General features: G+C 36.2%; 1 protein-coding gene across 23 annotated transcripts in view; it reads left to right on the plus strand.

The window, feature by feature from the left end:
• The window catches only part of LOC123321353 (calcium-dependent secretion activator), a 98,238-nt gene that overhangs the window by 74,916 nt on the left and 6,300 nt on the right, over positions 1-17,022 (plus strand). For 8 of the 23 annotated variants that reach the window (XM_044908856.1, XM_044908870.1, XM_044908860.1 and 5 more), the window contains 11 exons: positions 2,436-2,702; positions 3,382-3,664; positions 5,938-5,958; positions 6,035-6,223; positions 6,281-6,420; positions 6,479-6,666; positions 6,725-6,838; positions 9,442-9,629; positions 9,686-9,798; positions 13,768-13,929; positions 16,689-16,845. In XM_044908856.1, the coding sequence (XP_044764791.1) occupies positions 2,436-2,702; positions 3,382-3,664; positions 5,938-5,958; positions 6,035-6,223; positions 6,281-6,420; positions 6,479-6,666; positions 6,725-6,838; positions 9,442-9,629; positions 9,686-9,798; positions 13,768-13,929; positions 16,689-16,845 (1,822 nt within the window). The remainder of the gene's footprint in view (positions 1-2,435; positions 2,703-3,381; positions 3,665-5,937; positions 5,959-6,034; positions 6,224-6,280; positions 6,421-6,478; positions 6,667-6,724; positions 6,839-9,441; positions 9,630-9,685; positions 9,799-13,767; positions 13,930-16,688; positions 16,846-17,022) is intronic. The other 15 variants (XM_044908861.1, XM_044908871.1, XM_044908866.1 and 12 more) reach the window with 7 other exon arrangements.

Genomic DNA, 17,022 nt, shown 5'->3' on the forward strand with positions numbered 1-17,022 from the left:
AAACTCCCTGTTAATTAATGAAATCGTTGATACATTAATTTGTAAATTGACTTTTTTCAAGAAGTAGCCACTGAACATTCATACACCGTTTTATTAGAAAATTATATAGAGGATTGAAATTGTTTTACTTTAGTCAAACAACATTCATCCTGATATAACAGAAAATCATCATATAATATTTTCCTCAAAAACTCCACAGTCACAGTTGATGTCAAAATAGTTGTCAACATACATCCTAATTCTTCCTAATCTTCCTAATTTTCAAACTGTTTCTTACATTCTAAAGTCTCGATTTTTCGAACAGAAAATTGCAGCATGAATGGGTCAATTACTTCGAAACAAAAACCATCAAAGGAGTTTTCATCACTTGATTTTTACTAAGTTTTTACTGATTTCACAATAAGCCGAAATCTAAAATGAAATACCTTTTTATTCATTAAAAAATATGGAAAAACAAAATCGAATAATTTGGAATTAGAGTCAACATTTTAATGGAAAGAAAGGACTGAACTGCATTTATATTTTCCAATGAAACTTCATTTCATTTTATCAAATGGTATGAATTGTCTATGAAGCGTCAATAATGAATAATTTTTTCTGACTATTTCATTTTGAAAGCTGAATTTTTTCAAAAAATAATAAAAATTTCAAAAAAATTGTTAGTTCATCATGCTATAAAAAATCGACACATCGCCTTTTCAAAACATTCCTCAAGATCTACTGTCAAAATATCAGTTCAAGTCGTTAAAAGACGTATATACAATTCATTGATTGATTCGCTATTTGATCGATGTTCAATATCAATGGAATTTGAGTACGTTGATGTATTTCGTTTTTTCGAAGGTTATTTTTTTTATACCAGTACAGAGAGCATTAAAAATTGGATATCACTGAAGAAGGGTTTACGAAAAGATTCAGAAACTTCTGCCACCTATCGGATACAATTGGAGGCCTGGTAGGGGGCAGCATAATTTGTTATTTCGAAGCCCTTGCCGTTGAAGAGTCATAAATTGTAGTACCTCGTTAAACATTTATTTTTCATCAATTTTTCGGAAAATGCATGAATTATCCTCTACATATAAAAATTCCCTTCTTAAATTCGACTTGATAAATTTATTGGACATCATAAATGTTACGCATTTACGAAATAAACTTACTTCTGTCTATGAGTGATTTCCTCAAGTACTGATGAAGAAAAATTTCTATTTTCTGTTGGTCGAGTATGTGATTATTTTGTGGAATTCTCGTCAGAAAAACCAATGAAAAAGAAGTGTTGCAATAAGGTACGCATTGTTTGTACCAACTGCGCCATCAACATTGAACTAGCACAACTACTTCGACATAATATCAGATTAAAATCATAAGCCAAATGATATATGAATTTTTGTCAAGCTTGTTATAGGAAAAAATTATAGGTACTTCTATTTCCCAAAGTGGTCTAATATTCATCAGTGAGCGTTCTACTCACGTTTAAGAGTTGAGTTCTTTTGTACTTTTATTGTCATACTGTATAAACTGGAAGATGTGTGTGGAGAAGATTCATCACATCAATGAAATACTATATTCCGAAAATCATTCGATTTAATCAATTCGTTTGTGAGGTATAACTCAAAATGGCATATTTTATGGATTTTCAACACCCTGCATCTTTTCAACCAAGCCCAAAAAATGGTAAAGGGAAAAAGTGTTTTTCAGGAGACTTATGTTAAAATATATGTAAAAGTCAAAAACTCACCCTGTATATGTTTTTAAACGAATGTAACGACTGCCCACAGCAACTTAGTTAAGAAATATACTCGTAATCTTTGCACATTCTTCCAATGAAAACTTCATAAATCATTTTTGTTGTTGTCCAAAGAATACAAAATAGCATTCATTTCGCTAAACACGAAAAAATTATTCAGATGATTTTTTGTTTATGATGAATTAAGAGGAATAATTTTCCAAAGTTGAATATTTCGACTAGTTGTGCTGGCAATATGTACATGAAAAAATGGCTATGAATTTCGCAGAAGACGTAGAAATACGTACTGATTGGAAACTTCAACCACAAGGGAAATCGAAATAGCGAAAACACTGAACACCCAACCCATTATTTTTCCAGTTTAACGCTCTTCGTACCTTCTATTGAAAAAGAAAGAATTCTGAAGAAAAACTTCTGAGAGTATTCGAAGAAGAAGAGTAATGGAGCATTTGGAGCAAAAAATGTCAAAACAAGCTATTCTTCTCTCTTTAACTACAGATTTTCCAGATTTATTGATTTCTCTGATTTTCCTTCAATTTTTTTTTTCATTATAGGAATTTTTCACACGTTCCTTTCAGCACTCACAGTCGAAATAGTCGAATGTGATAGCTATAGCTACAATGCCTCCTCGGTCACGTTAGCTTTGGAAAATTTGATATAATTTGAACATACCCTAACAGTCACCTTTTAGGTAGTAGTCATGGAAGTTAAGGGTATAAAATCACTTGCTCCAAATCGTATAGTTTATTGCACAATGGAAGTTGAGAGTGGTGAAAAATTACAAACTGATCAAGCCGAAGCATCCAAACCAATGTGGGACACTCAAGGAGATTTCACTACGAATCATCCTCTGCCAGTAGTGAAAGTGAAATTATACACAGAAAACCCTGGAATGCTAGCATTAGAGGATAAGGAGTTAGGAAAGGTTGTTCTTAGGCCAACTCCCCTTTCGTCAAAGGTAAACCATTTGAAAATTCATCACTGACATACAATATCTGTTTCTCAATGTTTTTTCGAATGAGGAGATCGAATGATGTAAGATTTTTCAAAACTTTAAAACATTCATTTTTCTCTCTTTTCACTGGCCAGTAGGTTTCGAATTCGAAGCAAATGAGGGCAGTTGTTCTATCGCATGCGCACAAACGCTGCTAGACGTAACCACTAAGCATGCATCTGCGCAATTTAGAATAAATACTGCAGCTTTGAAGCAGCTTCTGTTTTCCCTCTAATTCCTTCGTTATGAAAAACGATTTTTCTGAAATACATTCTGAGCACACGAATGAGAGATTGTACCAGATAAGCCGCGACTTTCCCAGAAAAAGTTTTTCACGAATGAATTATAATTAAAAGGAGATTTAGGGTTTTGCACTTTGAAGCAGAAAAATTAAAAGTATCTGAGCTGACGATTCAATGAGATCCCAAACTGTGTAGCTACAATAGAAGGACTTGTTCTGTTGAATATTAATCATTACGGTTGGTGGGCTGAAATACGTCAAAATCCCTCATTCATTGTGCTCAGTTAATGAGTTACTTGCTTCCTTCGAGGTTTTAGTCTTGATGATCCTTTTTGTATGGAGGCTTGCGTGTTTGTTACGACTACCAGGTTGGGTATTTCTTAACAGAATTTATTTCATCAGGGACCTGAGTGGCACAAAATGACCATCCCTAAAAATTTGCCGGATCAGGATCTAAGAATAAAAATTGCCTGCAGAATGGACAAGCCACTAAACATGAAACACTGCGGGTACCTATTTGCCATCGGCAAAAGCGTTTGGAAAAAGTGGAAGAAACGCTATTTTGTTTTAGTCCAAGTCTCCCAATACACATTTGCCATGTGTAGCTACAAGGAGAAGAAATCTGAGCCTTCAGAAATGATGCAACTTGATGGTTACACAGTGGATTATATTGAGAGTTCGAGTGGTAAGTGGAAAAAATTAGATGGGTGTGCATTAATGTTGGAGGATTTTTCGATGTAAAATGGTGAGAATAGAATTGAAAAAAAAAATTCTGGTTATTCGAAAAACGGGTCAGAAAATATGATGTAGAAAATCGATTATATTTCCTGGAATTGTGAATTTTTTTAATATTATTCCAAAAAAAATCAGAGGGTTTCACTCTGAACAATTCTAGATGATTTAATCGTGAATGCTGGAATCGAAAAATTGTAAGGCGATCAAAAATTATTAATATATCATCTAACCCTTTGTATCAACTAAATCGAGAAATACTTCCTCCTCATGGTGTATTGGACCTGGATGTTTTTGTTTGTTCAGTACAATGATATTTGTTTATGAGTTCCAATTCCATTCACTTTCCTAACTCTCACACTGAAGATGGCTACATGTAGATTCCAAAGTAGCAGTTTGCAGGAACGGCTTGCAGTCATCAAGCAGTTGAGAAGGAACGCGGAAACGTTCGAATTTATGGCAGTAGTCGTTGCCTAAGAAATCGGAATAACAAATCTGATGACGCAATCAACATTGAACAATTGAATTATATAGCCAACTGAGCGTTTGGGGCAAAGAGAGTTAGTGAATCGGATTGTACCTCCTTTCCTGCCAGATAGCGCTAGGGTGTACTTCTACACCGTAGTGACTACTGGCATCGAATGACACAATGATCATTTCTTTGGTATTTTGAGTGATGGTGTTTAACTAGTTCGATTTAGATCGTAACATTTGTTGTTGTTATGTATCTGAATTGATTTCGTTTATTACGAGGATATATTGAAAAATTCTTAGCCTACAATAGAACCAAACAAAATTTCAATGTCAATACATTTTATTACTCAACCTATTGGATATATTTATTACAAAGAAACTGCAACGTCTCTAGACCTTTCGAAAAAAATTTTTCTTCTTGCTCTGCAAACCAGACCTCCACAACTTTTATTACCTCCTCGTTGGAAGAAAATTCACGATCTTTTAAACTCTTTTTCAGTTGAGGAAAGAGATGATAGTTGGATGGAGCCAAATCTGGTGAATAAGGGGGATGTTCTAGTAATTCAAACCCTAAATCACGAATTTTTTGCATGGCAACATGAGATTTGTGTGTAGAGGCGTTGTCCTGCAAAAACAAAACACCTCTGGATAGCTTTCCGCGTCTTTTCTCTTCAATTTTTTTCCGTAGAGTGGTCAGTAATGTCGAATTGAAGTCTCCGGTTATTGTTCTACCTATATCCAAAAAATCAATCATGATTACTCCATGGCAATCCCAAAAAACTTAAGCAATAACTTTTCCAGCAGATTTTTAGACACGAAACTTCTTAGGTCTTGGAGAACCAGAGTGTCGCCATTCCATCGATTGTTGCTTTGTTTCTGAATCGTAGAAATGTACACAAGTCTCATTCATAGTAACAATTCGGTTTAAGAACTCTACATGGTTTCAAATCGAGCACAGATCGAACGCTATGCTTCTACCCTTGCAAGCTTTTGGTCAACATTCAAACATTTAGGGATCCATTTTTCAGCAATTTTTCACATGTCCAAATTGACGTGAACTATATGATGAACGCGTTCGTTGAAATATTGAATGCTTCAGATATCCGTTTTAGCCCAATTCGACGGTCTGATGAAATCATGTCATGAACTGCATCGATATTTTCGGTTACTGACACAGAAACTGGCTTTCCCGATCAGTCATCATCTTCAATGGAAAATTTACCTCTTTTGAAGCTTGCAGTCCACTTTTTCAGTGTCGCATACGAAGGACATTGATCACCAAGGGTATCAAGCATATCTTCGTAAATCTGCTTACCTCTTAACCCTTTTAAATACAGGTACTTGATGATGGCTCGATACTCCAATTTTTCTATTTTCACTATTTCGGTGGACATCTTCTTTCTTTCAACTTATTTCGTAACTCTTGTTTACTGTTTTGACCTCAAACTTCACACTGACACTTCTAATTAGTTATTGTTCGTTGCTATGGTAACGCAATATTTTTTTATTGATGGAACTGGTCTAGGTTAACTAGATATCAATACATCCTCGTATAAGTCATAAGTATTTGATTATTCAAGCCCAAAAATGGAGACTTCGAATCTAAATTAGAATCACTAACCATTCACTATACCTATATCGACTGCTTGAAATCCTTTGAAACTGATGCACACGTCAATGAGAAGAAGAATTATTATGATAACTCCTATATGGTGACAAATTCTAACATATTGTTCATTTTTGTTATTTCAGCTAACATGGTGGTAGGCATGGGTGAGCAAATAGTCGATTTATTCCAGTTTCCCGACCTTCAGTTGGTAGCACATAAAAATTAATTTCGATTTTCTAGATTTGGAAGGTGGGCGATATTTCTTCAACGCTGTTAAGGAAGGGGACAGTATAATATACGCTTGCGATGACGAGAGCGAATCTCATATGTGGGTTATGGCAATGTATAGGGCCACTGGCCAGTCGCATAAACCCACCCCACCGCCTACCCTTCAAGACAAGAACTCCACCATATCAAAGATTCAAGGAGGTGAGTGTGAGGGCTAATTACCCTCCGAACTGTTTGAGTAACTCTTGTGTGGTTCAGCAGATGCTGACAGAGCGAGGAAGCATGGAATGGAGGACTTCATATCAGCCGACCCTTGCCAGTTTGAGCATGCGTCCATGTTCCGCTTACTCCAAACCCTGACGTTGGAATATCGGCTCAACGATCCTTATTGCTCACTGGTAAATCTCTTCCAGAATTCTGACCAACAATGGTCCTTTGACTTTGGCGTTTTTACAGGGTTGGTTCAGTCCTGGACAAGTGTTCGTTCTGGATGAATATTGCGCGAGGTATGGAGTACGAGGGTGCTACAGACATCTCTGTTATCTGTCAGACTTGCTGGACAAGGCGGATAAGAATGTGATGATCGATCCCACCTTGATACACTACAGCTTCGCGTTCTGCGCCAGTCACGTTCACGGAAACAGGTAAAGAAATTTAGATATAGCTTAGAGTTGCGAAAAAACGATTGATCGATAACAACAGTAATGACCTCAGAACTGATGGAGTTGGAAGCGTCACCTACGAGGAGAAGGAGAAGTTTCAAGAGGTGAAGGAAAGACTACGTGTATTGTTGGAAAACCAGATCACCAATTTCAGGTTAGTATGGGTGATGAATGTAGATCCCAGTACAAAGTTGACTAGAACGTTCAAATACTGACTGATAATAGCTCCCTCATTCACTCTTATCCAGTTGCAGTTATAATTTTATGGTCCATATGTACCAAAATATTATAATTGACTGCAAGGCGAGATCTCTGTCAACGGTTCAATGAACATTTCATGACTCCCAACTGTTTTCAGTGGTGCTCCAGTTTGAGGAGTCATTTGTTTCAATGTACCACTAGGTAGAATCCTTATTTTGTTCGTTTCCCACGATGTTGTCGATCTATGGTAGTCTTGGTTAGTATTGCCATTTCAGGAGAAGGTTACATTTATACTAATACAAAATAGTTTTTTTATTTCCCTTTATAAATTTACCCACTTTTATTTTTTTGTAATGTTTATTTATTGATGGCTCTTTTGAGGGATAAGTAGTTGTCGTAGGGGTTTAGGCTAAAACCATCGTTGATCCATACCAACAACACCGCTAGAATAAAGCATAATGGCTCTACAACCGACCATTTCTTAACCAACTCTGGAATAAAACAAGGCTGCGTGTTAGCGCCTTTACTGTTCAATTTTTCTCCATAGCTGTCTCGATAATTGCTGACATGAGTAGGCCTGTAAGAGGTGTTGGAATAAGATTCAGATTTGATGGAGGCCTACTTAACCTGAAGCGCCTCAGAGCAAAAATCCGTTCAAAGTTTATCACGGAACTTCAATAAGCAGACGACTGCGTACTTATCGCTAGCAGCCCAGAGGATCTACAGATAATGCTGGACACCTATAAACATATATACGAAGCTTTAGGCCTTAGACATCGACAAAACCAAAATCCTGGTAAGTCTGCCAGAAAGCCTTCAAACACATATCAGCCTGGAGAATGAAACTCTAGAACATGTCGAGCAGTTCAAATACTTGAGAAGCTTCATGAATACTAGGGCTAACTTAGACACGGAAATACACAACCGTATCAATTCGGCATCACGAGCATTCTGGAAGCTAAAGGTAAGAGTGTTTCAAAATCACGACTTCAATCTGAAGACCAAGACAGCTGTTTACAAAGCAGTCGTCCTCCCAACGCTTCTTTACGGAAGTGAAAGCTGGACAGATTATAGGAGACATATTGAACAGCTTGAACAAACGCAATCACGTCATCTAAGACAGATAATGCACATCAGATGGTTCCACAAAGTTTCGAATGCAGAAGTCTTGCAACGCGCGAGTTGTACAACAATTGAGACTCAAGTAACGAGGGCCCGACTCAGATGGAGTGGCCACATTCTGAGGATGCAAGACACAAAACTCCCCAAAATAGCTCTGTATTGCGAATTGACAGAGGGAACCCGAAAACCAAGAGGCCAGTATAAGCGGTTTAAGAATACACTACATCAATCCCTAAAATCAGTTAATGCCAATCATAACTGGGAAGAACTAGCGTTAGACAGGTCACAGTGGAGGTCTATGGTGCACAGTTATAATGGAGACTCGAGAAGAATACAGCGGCGGCCAGATCTGGTTGGTGGAAGGATCTGTTAGTCACGGTTGGGTCTGTTCAGTCACAGGAGGGCACACAGTCGCAATTAGCCCTAAGAAATTATAAGTGAAGGTTTCTTGGCCAGCCAGATCACCTGAACTTGCTTCATTGGACTTTTTTCTATGAGGTCACCTGAAATCCAAAATCCAAGCCTGAGTCACTAGATGATTTGCGAACTCGGATCATGAATTACACCAGAAATCTTGGGTAACATACGTAAACGTTTTCAGCAAAACTTATTTTACTGCATGGAAGTGAATGGTGCCCATTTCCACCATTTAATAAACTAATCACAAAAGTATGTACTCTTCCACTATTTTACCTGTCATTTTGTTATCGATGGAAATTTTGAAGCGACATTTGGGGATCAGATAGTACTCGATAATATCTTCAACATGAGTTATCGCAGCACCCCTCATACCTAATCAAAACCATGGGGTTGTGCTAACCCCCGTTAGGGGGTTGCAGTTACGGGGATGCAAAGAGTGGAAAAGCTGATCCCCCTTTTCCACATTTCCATTTTCAAGCCGGAAAATCCAGGTGTTAAGTTTTCGTTGGACCACACTGTATAAATAGATCCATTTTCCATCGTCAAATGCGTGGATAGCAGCGTTTTCATTTACGATTGACACACCTCTATAGACTGAGAAACAGAAAGTATCTCTCGTTTCTTGGTACACAGCATCGTGAGAGGAAATTGACCACTTGACTGAATCGATTCCAAGAAGAGAGTGTAATGAATGGGTGGCCAACCCATTATCAATAAGAGTTATTTTTACATTGTACAGCTCCCAAGTGCAATATTCTTAGCGAACAACTGCGGCACAAACTCTCGTCTCATTTATTTCCACCTGCCAACTCTTCAACAAGTATATTACTCACCTACAGGTACACACACCATCTAGGTGAAACAGGGAGGTTCTTACCACTGGTGGTTATACCTAAAAAAAATTTGATTATTTCAGTAGTTGAACGTTCTTTTCCACTTGGATTAAAAATTCCAATGCCAACTTGGTGTTTCGTTTCATGAACAGAATACTATATGAATATTTTTTCCCCATAGATATTGTTTTCCGTTTGGGAGACCTGAAGGAGCGCTGAAAGCAACATTGTCTTTATTGGAGCGAGTGCTGATGAAGGATGTTGTGACAGCGGTGCCTCCTGAGGAAGTACGGGGGATGATAAAGAAATGCCTAGAAAGTGCAGCACTCCTTAACTATACCAGGCTATCTGCAGAAGCGAAAGTAGAAGGTAAAAACGTGAAATTCACGGAATTTTTCTGAACCTGATCCGTTTATTATTCTCAGAAGATCTAAAAGGAGAAACAATGGTGCCACCTAATAAGAAACTGGACGATTTGATACGTTTGGCTGAACTTTGTGTCGATCTGTTACAACAAAATGAGGAGCATTATGCTGAGGTAAGGAGAGAATTATGCGTGGGACGAAATATATGAAATGAATTGTATTAACAGTATTGGTCATTGCTCTTGATGATGTTTGAAAAACGTGAGATAAGGTTAATGCAATGTTTACTAAAAATCTGGGGTAAAAGATCCTTTTTGTCGTTGTTTCTTATAACTTGTGGTTATGTCGAAATTCAGATGGGTCCAATCGTTAGTTGAAGTTATTTAGTAGTCTGAAGTGCATGAACATGACCAGCCAAAATTCAGTCAAAGATTGTTGTGAAAAAAGAATCTTCTACATAATGAAGGTTTTCATGTCAATAAATACACTAGTAACAGTAGTTTCATTTACGGATTCAGTGATTAACCAAATTTTATGACGAATCTTCTACATCTCCTGAAGAAGCCATTTGTGGAAACAAATTTGCAGTAAATACAGGGAGTATCTGAAGGCGAGGCTTTTTTTTCAACAGTATCACCTATACAAAACTTTCAAAATGACAAAGTTGAAAAAATAATTGAAAAAAAGGAGATCCTAATACGACCCTTGACCGTTTGTTAGCTGAATTATCACAAAGCAGTGGGAAAAGTTACTTATCTCCTGATTCGACCATGTGGTTTCGTTTAGGATATTGGCTCGTTCGATATTTACGTGGTAATGAAAATGGAAACTTAGAATTGCCGAATTGTTCTCTTTATTTTTTAGTAACTTAACGATTTTATGAAATAGATCATTTCGATACCAACTGACAGAAGAGACTTAGGACACAAGTGTAAAAAATAGAATCTCACCAATAAACATCTAAATTATTCACGAATTTTATCACAATGGGCATCACAATCTTCTTGTTCGAACATTCCAACAATCGTCGTAAAAATTGGATGAAATGGAATAACATCATAGCACTTTTTCAACATAACTAACATAAGCACTTTCAAGAAACTGGCTCGATTTTCTATTTTTTTTTTAACCAATTATGATTTTCTCAAAAGTGACTTGATGCATCTAATCCGATGAACTTGGTACTGAACCATTCATTGTCCACCTTCCACAGTACTTGAAATTCAATGAGAACTTCTAGGATATTCTACATAGACAATTTTTGTTTAAACGACTTATTTTGATGGGTTCTACTTTCTATCAAAAGAAAACTTGACCTTTGAAAACACCCTGTATAGAGTTCCTGCGTCCTATGTGTTGAACTTCTCAAAAAAGTTTAGAAAAAGTGCCTTTATTTGAGGCATGAATTGCAATATCTCCACATTTTTTTCTGCTCAAGTTGCTACATTATCAATTTTAATTGTCGAGGAAAAACCTTCTTACCAGAATATGAAGTAACTTTTGCATTGATCTCACAAACTGAATCCTCATCCCGAATAATACCTTACCTAAATAAATGTTATATATTATCTGTTATTTTGAAAAATTGATAAAATGTACTTTCAAGAGTGAAGATGGTCCCTCATGGAGGTGCATTAGATATTGAATTCAAAATATTACCAGCGAATATGAATACCTTAACCTATCAATTATATATAAGCAATTATAAATGTTGAAGGACCTGCTCTCTCTTTGTCAGACGACCTATACCACTGCGACAAGGAAAAATTTTAAGTTCGATACAAAATCACTTCAGTATCTCTCGGACTAGATACAAGGCTAATTATTTGATTTCTTAGGTCAGCTATGTAGGTTAGCGTGATATTCGGGTTTGAATAATCAACTTCTAGGTTATTCAAATCTGTCAGTAACTTACGCGTATCTATGTATGTGTGCTGCCAAACATAACGTGTTACACATTGTATACAAAGGTTTACTTGAACAATGAAGAATCAGACAGAGAAAAGTTATATTTCTTGGGTATACCAGAACAATGAAGGACTAAAAGAAATATTTTAATGCTAACAATTTAATCATGATGATTAGTTGCCAAATAATGTTTTTCCTCAACGAAAAGCATTATAATGTGATCAAATGTATACAATAATACTGAAAAATCTGGTAGAATGAATGAACTAGCAAGATCATCATGATAATTAACTGCCAAATTATGTGTTTGTTTCAAAAGAACGTGGTATAATCTATACCAGAACAATGAATGAAAAATACTAATGAATTAATGATGACAATTCACTGCCAAATTGTGTTGCTGCTCTACAGACTGTGTTAAAAAGTATCCCAAAAAACAGGAAATTTTTTTCGTGACCATCATTGTTATAATGCATAAAAATGTATTCAACACACTGAAAAGTCACGAAAAACGAGGAAACCCACAAGTTCATCATTATAATAATAAGTAATTCTTCAACTGAATGTGTTTTGATGAATATCAGGCACTGAAGAGTCAGAAAAAACATAATAATTTGATAATTAGCTGCCAAATTTTGTTTTTATTCGAAAAATATGTTATGATGAATAGCAGAATACTGAAAAATAAAAAAAAAACACGGGGAAATCATGAGTTGCTCATGATAATAGACACCTGCCAAATTTCGTTTTCCATTGAGTTATAATGAACAAATGGTTACCACGAAAATGAGGTGAAACTAGAAGTTAGTGGAGCGAAGGCCTTAAACTTATTTTTTGCAACTCTAGGTAGTATTTTTACAACCTCTACCAAGTATATCCAATTATAATTAACGAAACTTTCATGCATGAGTTTAGGCTTGGTGGAAATCACGAACGAAGATTAATCAGAACGAGAAAGAGAAAGGCTTAAGAATTCACACTCCTGGAAAATATTAACAATCAGATACCTGATGGCCTTTAGCAAGTCAGAAAGTATTAGCCTTATATCAGGTGTAGAGGAAGGTTTTGTGGGCATAGAAATCTTTCAAAGTGATCGATTAGCGTATGAGAGATGATGTATGAACAACTTCTGAGTAGAATTAAGTTTTCTCAATATTTCTCAGAACAGAGAAATCACAACTTTAGGAAAATTCAGTTGAGATATTGTACTCTGCTTGGGTAGGGAAGAATACAGTGGGTCTCTAAGAGGTTCATAAGCTTAGAAAGAACAGGGTGATCTCCAGTGAAAAACAGTTCGACACCATAGCTGGTATATCATCTGGTTTGTTGTCTTTCTTATTGTATTGGAGTCTGTCAAGCTCTAAACAAAATGTATGGAGTCTCAATGAAGCATCCCTCACCTTGATATAAACGGGGTTGAAGGATCCTGTTTTTCTACTTTCGATTCATCATCAAAAGTCGCTGCAAAAAGCTTCAGACTTTGGTTCTGCTATGTTTCCTGACTGATGGAGCAAAAGTTGAAGAAATTGCTGCCACACACTTATGCCATAGACCAAAATGCTCTTGTATCTGTGATAATATATGATCTGGATCTAGATGGTTTGGTTACATTTCTAATCGGCACGTGGATATGACCATCACCATCGGCAAGACGGTTATTTGGGATGACTTCAAGAAGGCTACGTCCTAAAAATGGACTGGTCAGCTTTTGCCTAATATATAGCTTGGATAAAGCAGTTTTTGAAATTTCCTGAAAGAGCTAATGCAGTAAACCACTATCTCCTAATCTCTGAGGTCAGAAATGAGACAACAAACTAACAATATCAGGTTTTGACTTATTCCTAAATATAATAAGGCTATCTGCCGACCTCATCAGTCTTCTTTAGCACACCTGGAAAGTTGTTTTGGGTCCAGCTGACCTTCGTGGAAGTCCTCAGTTTTTTTAATATTCAGAGAAGGCTGAATCTAATGAAGAGTCTTCTGCATTGTGGGTTTGAAATTGAGAAAACTAATGAATTCAGAGAATTGGTCTTGAATCCTCTTGCATCTACTAGCTAAAATACTGGGGAAGTCACCCTTACAATCATATTGATGGTACCCTAAGTGTAAAATTATGTTATTGTTGTTGTTCGCAGTGGTATGTTCGTTTATCGAAAATAAAATTGTATATACCAACCCATATTGATCTTTCCCTATTGTGTATTAATGTTGTCTGTAATTTTATGTGTATGTAGCAACTACGTGTACCACCGCCACAAGGCGATGTCGTCGCTACTGGCCCTAGCTCTAGTACTACCTCCTCGGCCCCGTCTAGTGGCCGGGATGCTAAGCACGAGCAATCTGTGTATCGCTATTGCATGCCTCAGCATGCCACTTACAAACCACCTGATCCTACGGCACGTACATCTTTTTCTAATCTTTCTCTCTATCTTTAATTATGTTCATTTCTTTGGATTACTTTAGCGAACAAGATACACATCCTCACAGGACAATTGTAGCTGGTTCACTGAAGATCTCCCAAAAAAAAATGCTCCTAGAAACGTCTTCGAATCTACTGCCTGCTGTCAGGGTTCTGAGGCGACCTCAAAGTTTCAAAATCCACGGGAATCTACCGAATTTATTACCAGTTTGCACTGAGTAATCGAACGAAATTCATGCTGTAATCAATTTTGGTCCAGCAAAATCAATACGCCAGAACGAGCGAAATAAACGGATTCCAACAACTTTAATCGGAAATTCTACAGGTTTATGACACGAACCTACGCCCAACGTCAATTGGATGAAGCGTTTATTGATCGCCAGAGAACCTTTCAGTCACAATTGTATAATTCTACAATTAGAGATTCCATTTCAATTCGAGGGTGCGCTTCGAAAGTATGCATCTACATGAAATGAGTAAAATAGAAGAGTGTTGCTATATGTTCAAGAATTTCATCTGAAAGAAATGACACATCAAAAAATTGAATGAAGAATAATAAATATAAAGTTGATGAAAAAAGTAAAGAAATGGAAATCCAAACTGATAACTCGAACCCCTTGTTTGGAAATATTATAGAAGATAGTTACTTCTGAATGAGATTTCTCTATTTCCCTCTTTCTCCCACTTGAATGTTTAGTTAAGGAACCCATTTTAATATAACATTCAGATTTTCAAACTTATGGCGAAGTCATATGGTATTCACGAAACATTTGTAAATCAATGCCAAAATATGTTAAATTCAAGTAAGCTATATCAAACAGTTGTATTTCCAGTGGATGTATTTCACAATAACAAAATAATGAGGATAGAACTGAATTGAATCAATCAAAACATCAAATCATATGAGAATTTTTTGAATAAAATTACCCAATGATTATAACTTTTAAGAAATGTGCAATTTGATGATTTTATATTTTAATAATGTATATGTTGCTTGGTATTGCAATACATCTGTTATTTCGATCAAGAAGTAAAGCTCAAGCTGAGCCTACAGGAGTAGTAATATCTCAACAAATTTCAATCTTAGCATCTGAATGAATTCTGTAAGACCAGTTGTTGAGACTTTTAAGCTATATTTAATAGGGAAGAATGAAAAGAAACTTTCGATTATTTCAATGCCAACATCGTTTTCGGTTCCAATCAACTGGGTATACATACTAATTTTCCCACAAAATTTTAATTTTATGCGCAAACTCTGCTTCCTCAGTGGTTCACTCGCGAGAAGTAATTTCGCGCCGAAGCATAGTCGTTTTCCGCGGTATAAGCAACTAAGGAACAATTCATGCTATGAAATGTCGCTAATTTTCGGTAATGTGTATTGTTACGGTATTTGTGTATTGGGATCAGCCAAATGCTGGCTTCAGAGTAGTTGATACAGTGTCTAGAACCAAATGATTTGCAAAAGAACATATATAACCCCTGGCAGGCAGTATCTTCTCGACAGGAGCACTATTTTTGGATTTCTTTTAGGTTATTTCATTTTATTTTCTGATCTACAGCTTTCTCTAGTGAATTCGAGGTTCATTGCGGAAGTTTGGTGTATACATTCATTTAAGTCGGTCGAAAAAGTGAGCTTGAGAATTGTTTTCCACTAAAGTACTTTATGATTTAATTACATTAAGGAAGATGTCATAGGCTATAGGTGGTATTTTTTGAATACGAATAAATTATTTCAATACATACTGATGACATCTGATTTATAATTTTCGAGATGTATATTCTTTGTAGAGAGTTATTTATTCCTTAATTATTTTCGTTTCAAACCATCATTATTGGACAAATGAGAAAAGTACTGATGTGAAGAAAGGAGGTGTTGTCATAAGCACATCGGCCATCCATCCAGATATTTAACTCTCCCAACGCTTCCAAAAACAATTGTGGAATGGAATTGCACACAAGTTTTCTTACTAGTAATTCCCAACTGTTATTGATAGTGAGTTTAAGCAGAGTTACTAAGAATTAATACCAAAGAAAGGGACCAATCTCACTGGCAGATAGCAAACACGTGCACCAATTAGATTGGTTCTTTTCTTAGGTATTAGTTCTTAGTAATTCTGCATAAACTCCCCATGAAGCTATATAAGAACAATTCTCAAGTCATTGGTTGCCGAAATCAATATCGGTTTGTCCAAATTTACTGAAGAAAACTGTCGATAATTTAATTTATTATATTTTCAACAGGTGCCGACTGAAAAACACACTCCAAAATAATCCACTTCATTATATCTTCCATTCCCGACACTGTTCAAAATTCTGTATGGAGCGAAAACTCCATGATCCATTTCAGACAACTAAACGAACATTCTTCCTTGAAAAAATCTGTTTGTGTTGGCCCATTGAGTGTTTTCCAAATGTACCATCTTTATATATCTAATCTTTGCTTCTTGGAAACTTTGCTCTGTAACCTTTCCCTAAATGTTTGGTGTTCATCAGTCAGCGCCTTAAAGTGTGCATGCAGATGTTGAACTTCAAAGATGGCATATAAACCAACTCAAAGGAATATTCACGAAGAAAATGAATTTTATACTAGGTGTTCGAATGGTGTTGTTCTCATGTATTAGTTCATTTGAAAATAGTTAAAACAATCGGTAGAATCAAGAGATATATGCCAACTGAAGTTCACAGGATATTGAAGAATCTTTTGAACTGAGTACTGATTTATTTGTAATTCGATAGGCCTTCGCTTGGTTTAGCGATCTACTAGTCGAACATGCTGAAATATTCTGGTCGCTATTTGCTGTTGATATGGACAGAGTACTTGCAGAACAACCAGCAGATACCTGGGATTCTTTTCCTCTATTCCAGGTCTTGAACGATTATTTACGAATTGATGGTGAGTATATATACGCAGAAGCTTTGAATTGAAATAAATTCCCCAGTCGATCGGTAACAACACGCGTTTGCGGACTTATATTTAAGGAGCACCAAAATCTAACCACCCTTTTTTTGTATAAACATGATATTGAGAAACATCCTGTGAAGAGAAATGATCTTAATATAGTGGTGCATG

This window comes from Coccinella septempunctata, chromosome X (assembly GCF_907165205.1).
Source record: "Coccinella septempunctata chromosome X, icCocSept1.1, whole genome shotgun sequence".
NCBI lineage: Eukaryota > Metazoa > Arthropoda > Insecta > Coleoptera > Coccinellidae > Coccinella > Coccinella septempunctata.